At 44.4% G+C, this 19,883-nt stretch overlaps 1 protein-coding gene across 4 annotated transcripts in view; it reads left to right on the top strand.

Annotated features, from left to right (window-relative positions):
- The window catches only part of Sfi1 (SFI1 centrin binding protein), a 63,150-nt gene that overhangs the window by 911 nt on the left and 42,356 nt on the right, over nucleotides 1-19,883 (top strand). For all 4 annotated transcript variants that reach the window (XM_069994480.1, XM_069994477.1, XM_069994478.1 and 1 more), the window contains exons 2-7: nucleotides 3,737-3,825; nucleotides 5,828-5,992; nucleotides 8,617-8,688; nucleotides 12,712-12,822; nucleotides 17,075-17,169; nucleotides 19,586-19,703. In XM_069994480.1, the coding sequence (XP_069850581.1) occupies nucleotides 3,803-3,825; nucleotides 5,828-5,992; nucleotides 8,617-8,688; nucleotides 12,712-12,822; nucleotides 17,075-17,169; nucleotides 19,586-19,703 (584 nt within the window). In that variant the 5' untranslated portion in view covers nucleotides 3,737-3,802. The remainder of the gene's footprint in view (nucleotides 1-3,736; nucleotides 3,826-5,827; nucleotides 5,993-8,616; nucleotides 8,689-12,711; nucleotides 12,823-17,074; nucleotides 17,170-19,585; nucleotides 19,704-19,883) is intronic.

The following is a 19,883-nucleotide window of genomic DNA, read 5'->3' as shown; positions in this document are numbered from 1 at the left end:
TTAAAAGATATATATATAGGGGCTGGGAAGGTGGCTCAGTGGTAGAGTGCTTGCCTTGCAAGCAGAGGCCCTGGGTTCGATTCCTCAGCACCACATAATCAAAAAGAAAAAAAGCCGGAAGTGGCGCTGTGGCTCAAGTGGTAGAGTGCTCGCTTTGAGCTGAAGAGCTGAGGGACAGCGCCCAGGCCCAGAGTTCAGGCCCCACGATCGGACCCAAAAAAAAAAAAAAAAAAATATATATATGGTTGGATCACTTTTTTAAAATTATTTTTTCCCCTCCAAATTAACATTGCTTTAAAAATCACTATGAGGGCTGGGAATGCTTACCTAGCATGCAAGAAGCCCTGGGTTCAATTTCTTGGGACCACATCAACAGAAAAAGCCAGAAGTGGTGCTGTGGCTCAAGTGGTAGAGTGCTAGCCTTGAGAAAAAGAAGCTCAGGGACAGTGCCCAGGCCCTGGGTTTAAACCCTAAGACTGGCAAACACAAACAAAAAAACAATAGGAGAAACAAGCACCAGTGGGTCACACCTGTGATCCTAAGCTACTCAGCTGAGATCCCAGGATCATGGTTCAAAGCCAGCCTGTGTCCTGCATGTAAGAGTCCTAACCTCTAATACCAGTAAAAAGCTGAAGTGGATATATGGGATCAAGTGGTAGAGCTCTAGCCTTGAGTGAAAAAGCTAAAGGAGGGCTGGGAAGATGGCTCAGTGGTAGAGCGCTTGCCTTGCATGCCTGAGGCCCTGGGTTCAATTCCTCAGCACCACATAAGCAAAATGAAAAAAGCCGGAAGTGGCACTGTGGCTCCAGTGTTAGAGCATTAGCCTTGAACTGAAGAGCTGAGGGACAGTGCCCAGGCCCAGAGTTCAGGCCCCACAACCGGACCAAAAAAAAAAAAAAGCTAAGGGACTGTTCTCAGGCCTTGAATTCAAGGCCCAGTTCTGGTACACACACCAAAATATGAAACATGTATAATAGAGAGTAACTCAGTAATAGAGTACACAGTACTTGCCTTGCTCAGAAGAAGCTTTGGTTTCAATTCCCAGCACCTACAAAACAAAATAACATAGAAAACCATGCTTCATTCTGATGTTTTATATATAAATTGAAAGTAAATGGGCTGGGGATGTGGCTCAAGAGAGAAGGGTGGGGCTGAGAATGTGGCTTGTTGATCTCAGGATCTCAATTGAGATCTGAGGATCTCCATTCAAAGCCAGCCCAGGTAGGAGAGTCAGTGAGATTCTTATCTCGAATAAACCATCTGAAAACTGGAAGTGATGCTGTGGCTCAAGTGGTAGAGCGCTAGCCTTGAGCTGAAGAGCTTAGGGACAGCGCCCAGGCACAGAGTTCAAGCCCCACGACGAACAAAAAAAAAAAAAGAAAAATCACAGAGTACATTATAAATGCATTGAATACAATGCAAGAAAGATAAAATTATCCTCTTGAGTTTCTTTTCTTAGCAAATAACTTTTAGAGCCAAGTGTCCTTGACTCATACCTGTAAAATTCTAGATATTCAAGGAGGCTGAGATCTGGAGGATTATTGTTTGAAGTCAGCCTGAGCCTGAAAGCTTTCTAGACTCCATCTTCAAAATAACCACAAAAAACAGGGCTGGAGGTTCCTCAAAAAAAAATAAACAGAGATCTTTATCACCCAGGCATATCACTCCTGGGCATCTACCCAGAATATCATGAGCCAGGATACCATACAGATATTTGCACCCAGGTGCTAGTGGCTCATGCCTGTAATCCTAGCTACTCAGGAGGCTGAGATCTGAGGATCACGGTTCAAAGCCAGCCTAGGCAGGAAGGTCCGTGAAACTCTTTATCTCCAATAAACCACCAGAAAACTGGAAGTGGTGCTGTAGCTCAAGTGGTAGAGTGCTATCCTTGAGCTGAAGAGCTGAGGGACAGCGCTTAGGCCCAGAGTTCAGGCCCCGCTTAGGCCCAGAGTTCAGGCCCTACAACTGATCCAAAAAAAAAAAAAAAATTGCACATCCATGTTCATTGCTATACTATTCACAATAACCAAGTTATAGAAACAACTCAGATGCCCTACAGTAGATGGGTAGATCCAAAAAAAATATGGTCCCCATACACAATGGAAATTTACACAGTCATTAGAAACAATATTATGTCATTTTCAGGAAGTGGATAAACCTAGTGAGCCAATTTTTTTTTTGGGGGGGGAGGTCCAGTCATGGGGCCTGAACTCTGGGCCTGGGCGCTGTCCCTCAGCTCTTCAGCTCAAGGCTAGCGCTCTACCACTGGAGCCACAGCACCACTTCTGGCTTTGTTCTTTTTGCTTATGTGGTGCTGAGGAATGGAACCCAGGGCCTCATGCATGCAAGGAAAGCGCTCTACCACTGAGCCACCTTCCCAGCCCCTGATTGGTTTTTCTTTTGGTCAGTTGTGGAGCTCAAACTCAGGGCTGGGTGTTCTCCCTGAGCTCTTTTGCTCAAGCTGTGGTACTACTTTCAGTGGTTAATTGGGGATAAGAGTCTCTTGAGGCTTTTCTTACCTGGGCTGGCGTTGACCCAAGATCCTCAGATCTCCTGAGTAGCTAAGATTATAGGTATGAGCCACCAGTGCCCAGCTTTCCTTTCCTTTCCCTCTCCTCTCCTCTCCTCTCCTCTCCTCTCCTCTCCTCTCCTCTCCTCTCCTCTCCTCTCCTCTCCTCTCCCCTCCTCCCTCCCACCCTTCCTCCCACCCCTCCTTTCTTCCTTCCTCCCCCCTCCCTGCCTCCCCCCACATCTTGTTTTCCTTTTTCTGTCTTTGGGGAGTAAAGGGGAGCAGAAAAATGGAGGGACATAGCAGGGCACCAGTGATTCACACCTGTACTCCTAGCTACTCAGGAGGCTGAAACCTGAGGATTGCGGTTCAAAGCCAGCCCAGGCAAGAAAGTCCATGAGACTCTTCCTCCAATAAACCACCAGAAAACCAGAAGCGGAGCTGTGACTCAAAGTGGTAGAGCACTAGCTTTGAGCTGAATAGCTGAGAGACAGTACCCAGGCCCAAGGTTCAAGCCCCACAACCAACCAAAAAAAAAAAAAAAAAAGAAAGGACATAGGGCAAACAAATGCAGCAATGGTACTCAGTATAACCTAGGTTGAAAATGAACTATAGGGCTGGGAAGGTGGCTCAGCAGTAGAGCGCTTGCTTTGCATGCATGAGGCCCTGGGCTCGATTCCTAGCACCACATAAGCAAAAAGAAAAAAGCTGGAAGTGGCGCTGTGGCTCAAGTGGTAGAGCGCTAGCCTTGAGCTGAAGAGCTGAGGGACAGTGCCCAGGCCCAGAGTTCAGGCCCCACAACCGGACCCCCCCTCCCCCCAAAAAAGAAAATTAACTATAGTACACTATTTTTACAATAAAAAAAGTTATTTAGAGAAAAATGAGCTATACAACTGTGTGTGTGTGTGTGTGTGTGTGTGTGTGTGTGTGTGTGTGTGTGTGTGTGTGTGTGTGTGTGTGTGTGTGTGTGTAAACTGGGAGAGAATGTTCATCAACTTTAGAACAATAGAAAGAAAAAAGGGCAGGAGGAAAGGAGATTAGGAGCTGAAAGGTATTTAGAAATGTGGTTCCAGACTTTCTTGAGTTGTTTTTTTTTTTTGGGGGGGGGTGGTGTCCCGTCGTGGGGCCTGAACTCTGGGCCTGGGCGCTCTACCACTGAGCCACCTTCCCAGACCCCTTTCTTGACTTTTAAAATAATTAGTCTCTTTAACTTTATTTTTCTTGTAGTTAGAAGAGGAAGATTAAAAAAAAATACTTTTGATCAACAATCTCATCAAAAGAGTTGAGCAAAGAATGGAGAAGAAAGCCGACTTCAGGTTAGTAATGGGACATAACAAAATAACTGAAATTATGGCCCATATAAAGTTCTGTAAATACTTTGGGATTAAGGTCTGTGCCACTACACTTGGTGCTCTATGGTATATTTATATTTATATATATATATATATATATTTTTTTTTTTTTTTGGGTCCGGTCGTGGGGCCTGAACTCTGGGCCTGGGCACTGTCCCTCAGCTCTTCAGCTCAAGGCTAGTGCTCTACCACTTGAGCCACAGCGCCACTTCCGGCTTTTTTCTTTTTGCTTATGTGGTGCTGAGGAATCGAACCCAGGGCCTTGAGCATGCAAGGCAAGCGCTCTACCACTGAGCCACCTTCCCAGCCCTATATTTATTTTTATTTTTATTTTTTTTTGGGTCCGGTTGTGGGGCCTGAACTCTGGGCCGGGGCGCTGTCCCTCAGCTCTTCAGCTCAAGGCTAGAGCTCTACCACTTGAGCCATAGCGCCACTTCCCGCTTTTTTCTTTTTGCTTATGTGGTGCTGAGGAATCAAACCCAGGGCCTCATGCATGCAAGGAAAGCGCTCTACCACTGAGCAACCTTCCCAGCCCCTCTATGGTATATTTTAATATGGCTTCTATCCTATTATGTTTTTCTTCAGCTTTTTTTCCTCCAATACCTAGGATTGAATCCAGGGTCTTGTTCATTCTTAAGATTTTCTTCAGCATTTTTTGGTTTCCTAGTTCCTGGAATTGAACCTAGGGCCTTGTTCATAAGTGCTCTTATCATTGAGCTATATTCCCAGTGTATTTTCCTTTTATTCTGAGAGTCTTACTCAGTTACCCATTCTAGCCTCTGTCTTTGGAGCCTCCTGAGTAGCTGGGATTACAAGTATGAGCTACTATGCCTGTTTTTTCCTTCTGCTAATTAGTAATTGGATGTAGAGGCTTACTTGAGTTTGGGTTTGGTTTCTTTAGATGGTACAAGATAACTTCATAGAAACAATGAACAGACAAGACTCAGATATTACATTCCCTGTATCAGGGAACAGGGAATTTAATTATTTTTTTTTTTTAAATTTGAACCTCAGGGCTGGGAAGGTGGCTCAGTGGTAGAGCGCTTGCCTTGCATGCCTGAATCCCTGGGTTCGATTCCTCAGCACCACATAAGCAAAAAAAAGAAAAAAGCGGGAAGTGGCGCTGGGGCTCCAGTGGTAGAGCGCTAGCCTTGAGCTGAAGAGCTGAGGGACAGCGCCCAGGCCCAGAGTTTAGGCCCCATGATCGGACCCCAAAAAAAAAAAAAAATTGAACCTTAGTCTTTCCAATCAGAGGGAGCAAGAGAGAAAACTAATGTTTTAATTAGTCCTAGTCACTCTAATATACCCTCTTGCTCTGTACTTCCTGTCTATACCTGTGTCCACTTTTACTGGCTGGCACAGGGTTCTGTTCGAGATCAGGCTGCTTACTGTTTAGTAAGGCAGTCTCAATAGACTACGATGTAGTTTGTATATTAAAAATGTTGTGGAATTGGGCTGGGAAGGCAGCTCAGTGGTAGAGCTCTTGCCTTGCATGCCTGAGGCCCTAGGTTCGATTCCTCAACACCACATAAACAAAAAGAAAAAGAAATGGAAGTGGCGCTGTGGCTCAAGTGGTAGAGCGCTAGCCTTGAGCTGAAGAGCTGAGGGACAGCGCCCAGGCCCAGAGTTCAGGCCCCAGGACTGGACAAAAAAAAAAAAATGTATGTGCTGGCCACTGGTGGCTCATACCTGTAGTCCTAGATACTCAGGAGGCTGAAATCTGAGGATCTCAGTTTGAAGCCAGTCCTGGCAGGAAAGTCCTATGAGACTCTTATCTCAAAACCACTCAAAAACCAGAAGTGGCACTGTGGCTAGAGTGCTAGCATTGAGCAAAAGAACTCAGGCATAGTGTCCATGTCCTCAGTTTGTCCCATGACTGACAAAAAAAATGTTGTTTGAATTAGTATTACATATGCTGAGATAATTTTTACTCTCACCTTTCCTTCTTAAATTTAATGTCTTTTAGGGATGGTATGGTTAGAAAACCTTTTTCTCCAAAGGTATTGTCTTCTAAGAAGTCTTCTCTCAGCTCTGGGACCCGCAGGCAGTTACCTAGACCCAGTCATCTAGCACAGTATACCACCTCGCGCACTTGGACCAAACAGGGCCGATTAAGAGAATTGCGTGTCAGGTGAGTTTATGAGTGGCTGGCCGCCTTCCTGTGAGGACTTCACTCTGTTCTTTCTTCTTGGCTCAAATGAGGGAATGATTCTTGTTTACTTATGTCAGCTCATTGGAAAACTTGAAGCTCATTTTTCATAATGGAATGTTCAGATAAAAAGTATATTTAGTCGGGCACTGGTGACTCACGCCTGTAATCTTAGCTACTCAGGGGCTGAGATCTGAGGATCACAGTTCAAAGCCAGCCCGGACAGGAAAGTCCTTGAGACTCTTATCTCCAGTTAACCACCAGAAAACCGGAAATGGCACTGTGGCTTAAGCTATAAAGCAGTCACTTTCAGCTGAAGAGCCTAGGGACAGCTCACAGGCACAGAGTTTAAGTCCCACAACCCACCAAAAAAATAAATTAAAAAAAAATATATATATTTAATTATTTATTTAAGCCAGATGCCAGAGGCTCATGCCTATAATCCTACCTACTCATGAGGCTGAGATCTGAGGATAGCAGTTTGAAGCCAGCCTGGGCAAAAAGTCCCGGTGAGACTCATCTCCAATAAACTTCATAGAAAAGCTTCAAGTGGCGCTGTGGCTCAAGTGGTAGAGTGCTAGCCTTGAGCTGAAGAAATGAGACAGCACCCAGGCCTAGAGTTCAAGCCCCACAACTGATCAAATAAAACTAAAACAAAAATAAAAGCTCAGAGACAGTGCCCAGGACTGGCACCAAAAAAAGAGAAACATATTTAGAAATCTATAGACATTATATCTGTTTTAAAGTGTTTTCATCTTTTTTTTTTTGTCAATCCAGGAGCTTGAACTCAGGGCCTAAATGCTGTCCCTGAGCTTTTCTGCTCAAGGCTAGTGCTCTACCATTTTGAGCCACAGTACCACTTTTGGTTTTCTGTTGGTTAATTGGTTTTTTGTCCTGTTTTGGCGGGCCATGGGGCCTGAACTCTGGGCCTAGGCGCTGTCCTTAAGCTCTTCTGCTGAAGGCTAGCACCATTTCCAGCTTTTTCTGCTTACGTGGTGCTGAGGAATCAAACCCAGGGCCTCATGCATGCAAGGCAAACACTCTACCACTGAACCACCTTTCCAGCCCCTCTGTCGGTTAATTGGAAATAGGAGTCTCATGAACATCTTGCCGGTACCGGCTTTAAAGCTGTCTTCAGTTCTCAGCCTCTGGAGTAGCTAGGATTACAGGGATGAGCCACTGATGCCAGCTTGTTCATGTTTTTTAATTGTGCCCTATACAATTACCTGATTCTGAAGATAGTGTAAGATTAAGCTACCCAAAGGGCAGTAGGAATTCCAAATTGAGCCCAGAGATTGATACAACAAAGCAACTTTGTGTGTGTGTGTGTGTGTGTGCGCGCGTGCGCGCACGTGTGCATGAGCTAGGCACTGTGCTAGGTACTGGGAACAACGAAAGAAACGCACCCTCACTCAGGTTTACAATGCAGAGCCAGTGGCTGTTGTGTGACAATGTTACATGTAGGGTTTGAATAACACATAGAAGAGTACACAGAAGAGGAAGGTCCATGTTAAGAGATAGTTGCTATATATTTTAGCCTGGAAGAGAAATATGAAAAATACTATCTTGTACTTCCTTAATCTGAAGTCTCTGTTGACAAAATGTCTTTGTTATTGTTGGTCATGGGACTTTAACTCTGGGCTTGGACCCTGTCCCTGAGCTCTTCAACTCATGCCTAGCATTCTATCACTTGAGCCACAGTGCCACTTCTGGTTTTCTGGTGGTTAATTGGAGATAAGAATCTCACAGACTTTCATACCTGGGCTGGCTTTGAACTGCAATCCTAAGATCTCAGCCTCCTGAGTAGTTAGGATTATAGGTGTGAATCACCAGTGCCCAGCTTATTTTAATTTTTTTTTTGTTCCAGTCCTGGGACTTAAACTCAAGGCCTAGGCACTGTCCCTGAGCTTCTTTTGCTTAAGGCTAGCACTCTACCACTTGAGCCACAGTGTCACTTCTAGCTTTTTCTGTGTATGTGGTAGTGAGGAGTTGAATCCAAGGCTTCATGCATGCTAGGCAAGCATTCTACCACAAGCCACATCCCCAATCCCCCAGCTTATTTTTTTCTTTAAGTTTGTGATTTGAACTCAGGGCCTCATCCTTGTTGGGCAAGTACTTTTTGAGTAGAGCCACACCCCAGTGACTTAAGCTTTATAAATTTGTCCTCTTCTATGCTCTGTTTTTTTTGTTTTGTTTTGTTCTGATGGTGGTGGTTGTGGGGCTTGAACTCAGGGCCTAGGAGCTGTCCCTGAGCTTTTCAGCTCAAGGCTAGTGCTCTACCAGTTTAAGCCATAGGTCCACTTCTGCTTTTCTGGTGGTTAATTGGAGATTTGTGTCTCATAGACTTTCTTGCCTGGGCTGTCTTGGAACTGAAATCCTCAGATCTCAGCCTCCTGACTAGCTAGGATTACAGACATGAGCCAACCAATACCTGACTTCTGTGCTCTGTTTGGTACAGGGATAACTAATATCACCTCTAGATTTATACTAGTATCTTTCTCCCTGAGACCTTAATGGTTCCCACTCCTTTCCAAAAAAATCCAAAACTTCTATGAGCTAAATCAATCAGTTTAAAATGTTTATATTATTTATTTTCTTTTTTTCAGATGTGTGGCCAGAAAGTTTTTGTATTTGTGGATTCGAATGACTTTTGGAAGAGTATTTCCCTCTAAAGCCAGGTAAAATTAGCTCAGAACATCAGATTTGACTTCTGCCTTGCTTGTTCGTTAAGTTTTTGTTTAATATTAAGCCACACAACATTTACTGTGACAGATGTTAACATTGCTCCCTGTGGATTCTTAGCTTTGGGCCAGCGTGGATTGTAATCCTACTTATACTTCCTGCCATAGTTGAGATGGTATGTGTGCCTCACCATGCCCAGCTTTTTCTGTTTAGGTGGGATCTCTTGAACTATTTTGCCTGTGCTCGTCTGGAACTGTAATCCTCTTGATCTCAGCCTCCCCTACCTAGGATATTAAACAGACATGAACTGCTGGAAGCCATCTAGGAAGGAATTTTTTTTTGGTCGGTCATGGGGCTTTTACTGTGTCCCTGCGTTCTTCAGCTCAAGGAGAGTGCTCTACTGCTTGAGCTACAGTTCCACTTCCGGTTTTCTAGTGGTTTATTGGAGATAAGAATCTCGGACTTTCCTGCCTGGGCTGGCTTTGAACTGAGATCCTTAGATCTCAGCCTCCTGAGTAGTTAGGATTACAGGCGTGAGCCACCTGTGCCCGCCCGGCGGAATTTTTTTGTTGTTGTCAGTTGTGGGGTTTGAACTCTGGGGCCTGGGCGCTGTCCCTCAGCTCTTCAGCTCAAGGTGAGCACTCTGGCACTTGAGCCATAGCTCCACTTCTGGGTTTCTGGTGGTTAATTGGAGATAAGAGTCTCACAGACTTTCCTGCCCGGGCTGGCTTTGAACTGCAGTCTTCAGATCTCAGCCTCCTGAGTAGTTAGGATTATAGGCGTGAACCACTTTTTGGCTTTTTGGTACAAGTTGTGGGGTTTTGAACAAAGAGCCTGGGCATTGTCCTTGAATTTTTGTGCTCAAGGTTAACACATTGCCACCTGTGCCACAGCTCCACTTCCAACTTTTTTGGTGTTTAATTGTAGAGAAAGAGTCTCATGGACTTTCCTACCCTGGATGATTTCGAGCCATGACCCTCAGATCTTAGCCTCTTGAGTAGGATTACAGGAATGAGCCACAAGCACCTAGTAGCTAAAAGTGTGTTTGTGTGTGTGTATTTTTTGCAGGGGAATGTTTGTGTATGTATTTGCTGTCCTTAGATCTCAGTCTCCAAAATAGCTAGGATTACAGGCATGGGCCACTAGCACCCAGCAGCTAAGAGTTTTAATATGATATGGTTAGGTATATTGATCATTAAAAAATTTTTTTTTTTGGGTCCGGTCGTGGGGCCTGAACTCTGGGCCTGGGCGCTGTCCCTCAGCTCTTCAGCTCAAGGCTAGCCCTCTACCAGTTGAGCCACAGCGCCACTTCTGGCTTTGTTTTTCTTATGTGGTGCTGAGGAATCGAACCCAGGGCCTCATGCATGCAAGGCAAGCGCTCTACCACTGAGCCACCTTCCCTGTCCCTCATTTTAAAATTCTTTAGGTTGTTGGAGATAGTTATGTTTTGTCAGTTCTGTGGCTCCATTGTTAGGGAATTTTCTTTTTAGGCCTGTTATTTTGCTCTCTCTCTCTCTCTCTCTCTCTCTCTCTCTTTTTTTTTTTTTGCTGGTCCTGAGTCTTGAACTCAGCCTGGGTGCTGTCCCTGAGCTCCTTTTGCTCAAGGCTAGCCCTCTGTCACTTGATACACAGGGCCACCTGTGGTGTTTTCTATGATTAATTGGAGATAAGACTCGCAGGATCTCACACCTCCTGAGCTACTCAGGAGGCTAAGATCTGAGGACAAAGGTTCAAAGCCAGCCCTGGGAGGAAAGTCAATAAGACTTATCTCCAATGAACCATCAGAAAACTGGAAGTGGCACTGTGGCTCAAGCGATAGAACACTTGCCTTGAGCTGAAGAGCTGAGGGACAGAGTGCCCAGGCCCAGAATTCAAGCCTCACAACAGAAAAAAAAAAAGTCTCATGGACTTTCCTCCCTGGGCTGGCTTTGAACAGTGATCTTCAGATCTCAGCCCCCAGAGTAGCTAATCAGCCACCAGCACTCCACTCCAATACCCCTTCTTAAAGTCCTAAGTTCATTCATAGGACTTTTGATGCCACTGATCATTCCATTTGAATGGTTCATCAGGATCACCAGATATTCAGTCAACAGTGAATTAAACTTATTTCTTGATCCTGAAGAAGCATTAGACTATCTGTATTAATCAGCTTTCTGTCACTGTAAGAAAACACCTGAGATTGACATTTATAAAGATGTTTATTTGGAGACCCAGTTTCAGTCTCTGATTGGTTGACTCCAGCTTTAGGAGTACATAGTGGAGGAACTGCTTTTCCTTTCCTCCTGGTGGCTACGATGCAAGGGAGACTAGAAGAGGTTAGAGTCCCCTTTTAAGTATAGGCCTCCAGTGACCTAACTTCCTGCCATTGGGCCCCACCTTTAGAGTTCCAGTAGTGCCACAGGCAGGTGATGAAGCCTTTAGCACATGCCTTTTGGGGACATTTGTTCAAACTGTAGCACTATCATTTCCATCTTTGTGTGTGTGTGTGTGTTTGAACTCAGGGCCTGTACACTGAGCTTCATTTCTTTGCTTGTGGCTAGTGTTCTTTCACTTCAGCTCCACTTCCAGCTTTTTGGGGCTTAATTGGAGATAAAGAGTCTCATGTACTTTCCTTTCCAGGCTATGTTTGAATTATGATCCTCAGATCTTAGCCTCTTGAGTGACTAGGATTACAGGAATGAGTTACTGGTACCCACCTATCATTTCCATCTTTAAGAAGCTATTCTCACTTTTTTTGTGCCAGTGCTGCAGCTTGAACTCAGGGCTTGGGCATTGTCCCTTAGCATTTTTTCCCTCAAGGCTAGTGTTCTACCACTTGAGCCACAAATCTACTTTGGCATTTTCTGAGTAGTTAATTGGAGAGAAGAGTCTCTTGGGTTGGGAATATGGCTTAGTGGTAAAGTGCTTGCCTAATGTGCATGAAGCCCTGAGTTTGATTCCTCAGTACCATGTAAACAGAAAAAGCTGGAAGTGGCTCTGTGGCTCAAGTGGTAGAGTGCTAGACTTGAGCAAAAGAAGCTCAGCAACAATGCCCAGGCCTTGAGTTCAAGCCCCAGGACTGGCCAAAAAACAAACAAACAAAAAACTCATGGATTTTCTTGCTTCAAACTGATTCTCAGATCTCAGTCTATTGATTAGATAGGATTACAACTGTGACCCATTTGAACCTATCTCCCCCTCCTTTTTTTTTTTTTCTTTCTGCTTATGTGGTGCTGAGGAATTGAACCCATTGAACCCAGGGTCTCATGCATGTGAGGCAAGCACTCTACCACTGAGCCACCTTCCCAGGCCTACATGAGACTTTTTTTTTGGGGGGGTCCGGTCATGGGGCCTGAACTCTGGCCCTGGGCGCTGTCCCTCAGCTCTTCAGCTCAAGGCTAGCGCTCTACCACTTGAGCCACAGCGCCACTTCCGGCTTTTTTCTTTTTGCTTATGTGGTGCTGAGGAATTGAACCCAGGGCCTCATGTATGCAAGGCAAGTGCTCTAACACTGAGCCACCTTCCCAGCCCCTCCCCCTCCTTTTAAAATCGAGGTACTAGGATTTGAACTCAGGGCCTTGTACTTATTCTGATTGCTTGCTGAGCTACAGTGTAGCCCTTGAGTCTCACCCCCAGATTTTTGCTGGTTATTTTAGAGATGGGAGTATCGCAGAATTTTCTTCCCAGGCTGGTGTTGAAGCATAGTCCTTTGGATGAATCTTAGTCTCCTGAGTAGCTCAGCTCAGGCACAGATATCCTCAAGATTTTTTTTTTTTCCAGTTCATCAGCAAAAAGCCAGAAGTGGAACTGTGGATTGAGTGGTAGAGTGCCAGCCTTGAGTGGAAAATTCAAGTGAAAGCTTGAGGGACAGAATTTAAACCTCAGTACTAGCAAAAAAAAAAAAAAGAAGAAGAAGAAAAAAAAAACTTTTGGTGTTATGTCACATTGAGAAGGCAGTGGGAATGTGGGACTGGTATGGAAAGTGGTCAATTTTGGCTTCATGATAACACAACTCTTGATGATTTTCTCCACTGCTGTAGGTTTTACCATGAGCAGAGAATGCTACGGAAAGTCTTTGGAGAATGGAAAGAAGAATGGTGGATTTCTCAGCGAGAATGGAAACTCTGTGTTCGAGCAGACTGTCACTACAGGTCAGATTTTGTGTTCCGTTGCTTCAATTTCACACTTTTTCAAGTATAGCTTTTGTTTAAAAGACCAAATAATTACTTGTTGACACCTTCCTGGGTTAAACGGAGCAGAGTTTTTTTTTTTTTTTCCTTGTTTTCCCTGGTCCTCAGCCTTGAACTCTGGACCTAGGTGCTATCCTTAAGCTCCTTTTGCGCAAGACTTACTAGTACTCTACCCCACTATAGCTACAGCTCCACTTCCAGCTTTTTCTGTGATTAATTGGAGCTCAGAGTCTTATGACATTTCTGCCCAGGCTGGCTTCAAATTTCGATTCTCAGATCTGAGCATCCTGAGTAGCTAGGATTACAGGTGTGAGCTATCAGCGCCCAGCTTAAAGGAGCAGAGTTTTGAATCACTTTTTTTTTTTTTTTTTGGGTCCGGTCGTGGAGCCTGAACTCTGGGCCTGGGCGCTGTCCCTCAGCTCTTCAGCTCAAGGCTAGCGCTCTACCACTTGAGCCACAGAGCCACTTCTGGCTTTTTTCTTTTTGCTTATGTGGTGCTGAGGAATCGAACCCAGGGCCTCATGCATGCAAGGCAAGCGCTCTACCACTGAGCCACCTTCCCAGCCCCTGAATCACTTTCTTTTCTTTTTTTTTTTTTTTGGTCGGTCGTGGGACTTGAACTCTGGGCCTGGGTGCAGTCCCTCAGCTCTTCAGCTCAAGGCGAGCATTCTACCACTTGAGCTACAGCGCCACTTCCGGTTTTCTGGTGGTTTTTTTTATTGGAGATAGGAGTCTCATGGTCTCTCCTGCCCAGGCTGGCTTTGAACCGCGATCCTCAGATCTCAGCCTCCTGAGTAGCTAGGATTACAGGCGTGAGCCACCAGCGCCCGGCCCCTGAATCACTTTCTATGTTCCTTCAAATCCTTTTTATAGTAAGCTAATGTAGATTTATTTATTAAACCCAAGTTTACATACACCTGTGCAGGCACACATGGACCCTCCTTCTGATTCATGTAATCATTGTGTTATATTGGTCATACTTAGGATTTGAATGAGGTTTTCTCACATATATACTTTAAAATTCTGAAAGTGTTGTTTGTTTAATTTTTTTAATAGTAGCTTTTACATTGACTATGGAAAAAAGGATATGCCCAAATTAGGACATTAGGAAAATAGGAAGTCTGGGGTATAGCTGAATGGCCAAATGAGTCTCTGGGACTGTATTTAATCCCCAGCACCTCAAAAGGGGAAAAAAGGGAAAGAAATTTTTAAAAATCTCTTAATCCATTGAGCGTTGGTGACTCATGCCTATAAATCCTGGCTACTCAAGAGACTGAGATCTGAGGATTGTGGTTTGAAGCTAGCCCTTTCAGGAAAGCCTGTGAGACTCCCAATTAGTCAGCAAAAAGAACCCTATGCACATCCTTACCTTTAGCAGCTTCATGATATGCTGACTCCAATAGCTCTACAGAGGAGTGAGTTGGTCCCTCTGCCTGCTGGCCTGCAGCTCCATCATATTCTACCTGGTCTGATGATGGATCTAGGTGGCCTGTCTGGATGGTCCTACCCAGACAAAGAACCACTGAACATTGTTCCTACCTGATAGCTAGGGCTGCAACAGACAACAATCTTCCATATTTCCTGCTGTTGGATACAGGTGTTGGAGATGACATTGCTGAGGAACATTATACAGGGGACTCTCTGGGTTTCACAGTGGACACCTCCTCCTCCATGCAGGACCTATCCTACCAGAGGCCTCATTTATCATTCTCTTCAGTCTGTGAAGAATATTGTAGGAGGGGCTGGGAAGGTGGCTTAGTGGTAGAGTGCTTGCCTTGCATGCATGAGGCCCTGGGTTCGATTCCTCAACACCACATAAGCAGAAAAAGCCAGAAGTGGTGCTTGGCTCAAGTGGTAGAGTACTAACCTTGAACTGAAGAGCTAAGGGACAGGGCTGGGAATGTGGCTCTTTTGTAGAATGCTTGCTTCACATGTATGAGGCCCCAGGTTTGATTCCTCAGCACCGCATAAGCAGAAAAAGCTGGAAGTGGTGCTGTGGCTCAAGTAGTAGAGTGATAGTGTTGTGCTGAAGAGCTGAGGGACAGAACCCAGGCCCAGAGTTCAGGCCCCACGACCAACCAAAAAAAAAAAAACCAAAAAAACAAGAGCTAAGGGATAGTGCCCAGGCCCAGAGTTCAAGCTCCATGACCACCAACAACAAAAAATATTGTAGGAGTCAGGAGCCAGTGGCTCAAAACTGTAATCCTAGATACTCATGAGGCTGAAATCTGATGATTGAAGTTCAAAGCCAGCCTGGGCAGGGAAGTTCGTGAGACTATTTATCTTCAGTTAACCCTCCCCCGCAAAAAACAACAACAACAACAACAAAACCCAAAGAAGAGAAAAAAGAAACAGAAGTAGAGCTGTGGCACAAGTGGTAGACTGTGAACCTTGAGAAAAAAAAGCTGAAGAACGGTGCCCAGGCCCTGAGTTCAAGCCCCTGTACCAGCACAAAAAGAAAAAAAAAAAAGAAAGAAAATCATTTAATCCTTAGCATTCACTTTCTTAGGGATAAGTAAAGAAAAAAATGGAACTATATAAAATCTACATTATTATAGTTTTGGGGCTGGGAAGGTGGCTCAGTGGTAGAGTGCTTGCCTTGCATGCCTGAGGCCCTGGGTTTGATTCCTCAGCACCATATAAGCAAAAAAAGCCGGAAGTGGCGCTGTGACTCAAGTGGTAGAGCGCTAGCCTTGAGCTGAAGAGCTGAGGAACAGCGCCCAGGCCCAGAGTTCAGGCCCCACGACCGGACCCCCGAAAAAACAAACAAAAAAAACCCTACATTATTATAGTTTTAAATACTTTGTTGTTGTTATTTATTTATTTATTTATTTATTTTTTGTCAGTCATGAGGCTTGAACTCTGGGTCTGGGCACTGTCCCCGCTCTTCAGCTCAAGGCAGGCGCTCTACCACTAGAGCCACAGCACCACTTCCATGTTGTTGTTATTTTTAAAATGAAATTCAAGGACTTGCTCTTGCTCAGCTCTCATGCTCAAAGCTGGTGTTCTACCACTTGAGGCAGGCCTACAGCTGGCTTTTTACTGGTTATTTTTTTTTGTTTGTTTTTTATTTTTTGTTTGGTTCTGGTCGTGGGGCCTGAACTCTGGGCCTGGGTGCTGTCCCTCAGCTCAAGGCTAGCGCTCTACCATTTGAGCCACAGCGCCACTTCCAGCTTTTTTTCCTTTTTGCTTATGTGGTGCTGAGGAATCGAACCCAGGGCCTCATGGATGCGAGGCAAGCGCTCTACCATTGAGCCACCTTCCCAGCCCCTTACTGGTTATTTTGGAGAAAGTCTCTCATAAACTTTTCTGCTCATAGTAGCTTTGAACCTTGATTCTCTAGTTCTCAACCTCCTGAGTAGCTAGGATGACAGATGTGAGTATATTCCAGTATATTTTTGTGCCTTTAATGTGGTATTTACTTTCATTAAAGTCTCTGTTTAGATCTTTGGGAGCAGGAGTTCTGATTTATGGCTATTTTTGATTTTTAAAAAATAGGCATGCTGAATAATTCCAGTAAGCTAGTAGAGTATGAAATCCAGTCACAGAAAGTGGGGTAATGCTAATATGGAAGGATGAGGTTAATGGTATCTATATCAAGAAGAAAAAGGAAAATGTGCCTTTGACATATTTAAGTGTAAAGAAGTAAGTTGTATGTAGTGTACATTAGCCAGATGATGAAGATGTAACTGTCCTTGCAAATGTCCTAGCTTTATGAATGCTGAAAATGAGTTAATCTTGGACATGTCAGGTGTTTTGACTTCAGTGATATTTTGAAGTGTGGAGCAGCTTCGTCTTTAAGGTGAATAGGTTTCAGTGTGTCTGTAGGAAGTGAAATTTGAGCACAAGTATTGATGAGGCTGTTTTGTGGAAGAAGCTTCCATATTAATTATTCTAAGTATAGGAAAATCTGGGTAACTGGGTGCTGATGGCTCACTCCTGTAATCATAGCTACTCAGGAGGCTGAGATCTGAGGATGGCAGTTCAAAGCCAGCCCAGGCAAAAAAGTCCATGAGACTCTTATCTCCAATAAACCACTAGAAAACTGGAAGTAGTGCTGTGGCTCAAGCAGTAGAGTGCTCACCTTGAGCTGAAGAGTGCAGGGACAGCGCCCAAGCTGAGTTCAATCCACACGACTGACAATAAAAAATATGGGTATGCTGGACTAGTTTTGTTGTTTTAATGAAAGCTGTTTGTTCTTTTGGCTCCTCAGATATTACTTGTACAATTTGATGTTCCAGAAGTGGAGGACTTATGTTTACCAACAACAGGAGATGAGGAGCAAGTACCTTAAAGCCGAGAAACATGGTAAGACTAGGAAGGTCACATCTAGAGAAGATGCGTTCAGTTCCCTTTTGTGTTTTTCAGTGTGTATATGTTCTCTGAGTAGGGACTTCTGTGTGTGGTTTTCTCCATATGGAATGATTTGGGGCACTTAAAGCATATTTTGTTCGTTAATTAGAGATCAGAGTCTTGCAAGCTGGGCACTGGTGGCTCATGCCTGTAATCCTAGTTACTAAGGAGGCAAGATCTGAGTATCATGGTTCAAAGCCATCCCAGGCAGAAAAGTCCATGAGACTCTTATCTCCAATACTACTCAGAAAAAGCCAGAAGTGGTGTTGTGGCTCAAGTGGTAGAGTGCTAGCTTTGAGTACAAAGAGACTCTGGGACAGCACTCAGGTCCTGAGTTCAAGCCCCAGAACCAGCAAAAAAGAAAAGTCTTACAGACTTTACTACTTGGGCTGGCTTCAAACTAGGATCCTCCAGAACTCAACCACCTCAGTAGCTAGAGTTATAGGCATGAGCCACTGGTTCCTAGCTCTTTTTTTTTTTTTTTTTATTATCGTTATTATTATTATTATTTTGTCATTTGTGTGGCTTGAACTCTTGGCCTGAAGAGCTGTCCCTCACTGGCACCTGGCTCTTTTCTTTTTGTTTCTTTTTGCGCCATAACTTGAGGCTTGAACTCAGGGCCTGGGCACTGTTATTTACTTTATTGTTATTATAAAGGTAATATACAGAGAGATTACAATTACATGAATTGGGTAATAAGTACATTTCCTTTTGTATACTGTTTTTCTTTTCACTCTGTCCAAGTCCCTCCCTCCTGTCTCTACCATATAGTTCAGTTTCATCAGTACTTGAGATAAGGTATTATGTTCCCCAAATAGGTCCTGGACTTTTATATTCAACTGATCCTTCTTGCCAAGTCTCCCCAATAGCTATAGACACACACCACTACCTCTTGCTCAGACTTTCTTTTTATCATGCTCATTCTATGTCTCAATTATTTCAAACAGCAAGTTTTTTTTTTTTGTTTCTTTTTTGTTTTTTTGTTGGTTGTGGGGCTTGAACTCTAGGCCTGGGCACTGTCCCTCAGCTCTTCAGCTCAAGGAAAGCACTCTACTGCTTGAGCCACAGCGCCACTTCTGGTTTTTCTCGTGGTTTATTGACGATAAGAGTCTCATGGACTTTCCTGTCCGGGCTGGCTTTGAACCATGATCCTCAGATCTCAGCTTCCTTAGTAGTTAGGATTATGGGTGTGAGCCACTGATGCCCTACTCAACCAGCAAGTATTTTTTTTGGCAGGGGGTGGGGGTGGGAGGGGTGGAGGTGGGGGGGTGGGGTCGATCATGGGGCCTGAACTCCCGTCCTGGTGCTATCAGCTCTTCAGCTCAAGGCTAGCGCTGTACAACTAAGCCACAGCGCCATTTCTAGCTTTTTCTGCTTATGTGGCGCTGAGAAATCGAACCCAGGGCCTCATGCATGCAAGGCAAATGCTCTACCACTGAGCCACCTTCCCAGCCCTTTTCATTTATTTTTTTACAGTCTTACAATACCAACCTAAGCCTATCCTTGAACCTCATCAAGGTTTATCCTCCCAAGAAGCTGGGATTATAAGTGTGCCCTATCACTATTGGAATTTTTTTCTTTTCTTTTTTTTTTATTGTGAAAATACTGTACAGAGGGGTGTTGGGATTTTTTTTTTTTTTTTTTTTTTTGGTCCGGTCATGGGGCCTGAACTCTGGGCCTGGGCGCTGTCCCTCAGCTCTTCAGCTCAAGGCTAGTGCTCTACCACTTAAGCCACAGCGCCACTTCCGGATTTTTTTCTTTTTGCTTACGTGGTGCTGAGGAATCGAACCCAGGGCCTCGAGCATGCAAGGCAAGCACTCTACCACTGAGCCACCTTCCCAGCCCAGGATTTTTTTTGTGTGTGTGCTGGTCTTTGGTCTTGAACCCAGAGCCTCTGTTCTGTTCCTGAACTTTTTTGCTCAAAGCTAGCATTCTTTCCTTGATCCACAGCTTTACTTCTTGCTTTTGGTGGTTAATTGTAGGTAAGAATCTCATGGACTTTCCTGTCTGGGTTGGCTTCAAACCACAATCCTTAAATCTTAGCCTCCTGAGTAGCTAGGATTATAGGCATGAGCCACTGGTGCCAGGCCAAAAATAAGAAATTTTGATGTAAAAGATTTCTAGAAAGTTCAACAGAATGATTTTCCCTTAAATGCTTTATAAATGCCTTTTTTGTATTATTCCCATGTACACTTGGATCCTTCTTAGTTTTGTAATGCTTCATCTCATTTCCAGCAGGGGGCACTTGAAGGCTGGAAAGATGTACTTACTTAAAGGTATGATTAGTTCAGAGAGGGCTTGAGTTTATATTGTTTCCCAGATTAATCCATCTCCTTTCACTCTCTTCAAAATATCTCTTTGTTGTCTCTAGATGTAAAGCAAAAGGTACAAAGGTCCTGGAAGTCCTGGTTGATCTACGTGTTTGTTCGTAGAACCAAATTTCACATGCATACTACTGCTTTGGAGTTTAGGCAGCGGAGCATGTTATGGTGAGTGTGCTGCATTGTCCCACAGACTAGAAGTCATCTTTTTACCTTTCTACCTTTAAACCATTTTAAAACAATGGTTTAGGGCTGGGAAGGTGGCTCAGTGGTAGAGCACTTGCCTTGCATGCCTGAGGCCTTGGATTCTATTCCTCAGCACCACATAAGCAAAAAGAAAAAAGCCGG

Source organism: Dipodomys merriami, unplaced genomic scaffold (genome assembly GCF_024711535.1).
Source record: "Dipodomys merriami isolate MVZ:Mamm:240054 unplaced genomic scaffold, mDipMer1.0.p SCAF_45, whole genome shotgun sequence".
Taxonomy (NCBI): domain Eukaryota; kingdom Metazoa; phylum Chordata; class Mammalia; order Rodentia; family Heteromyidae; genus Dipodomys; species Dipodomys merriami.
Note: the sequence above shows the minus strand (reverse complement) of the source record. Positions and strands in the feature narration are given on the sequence as shown.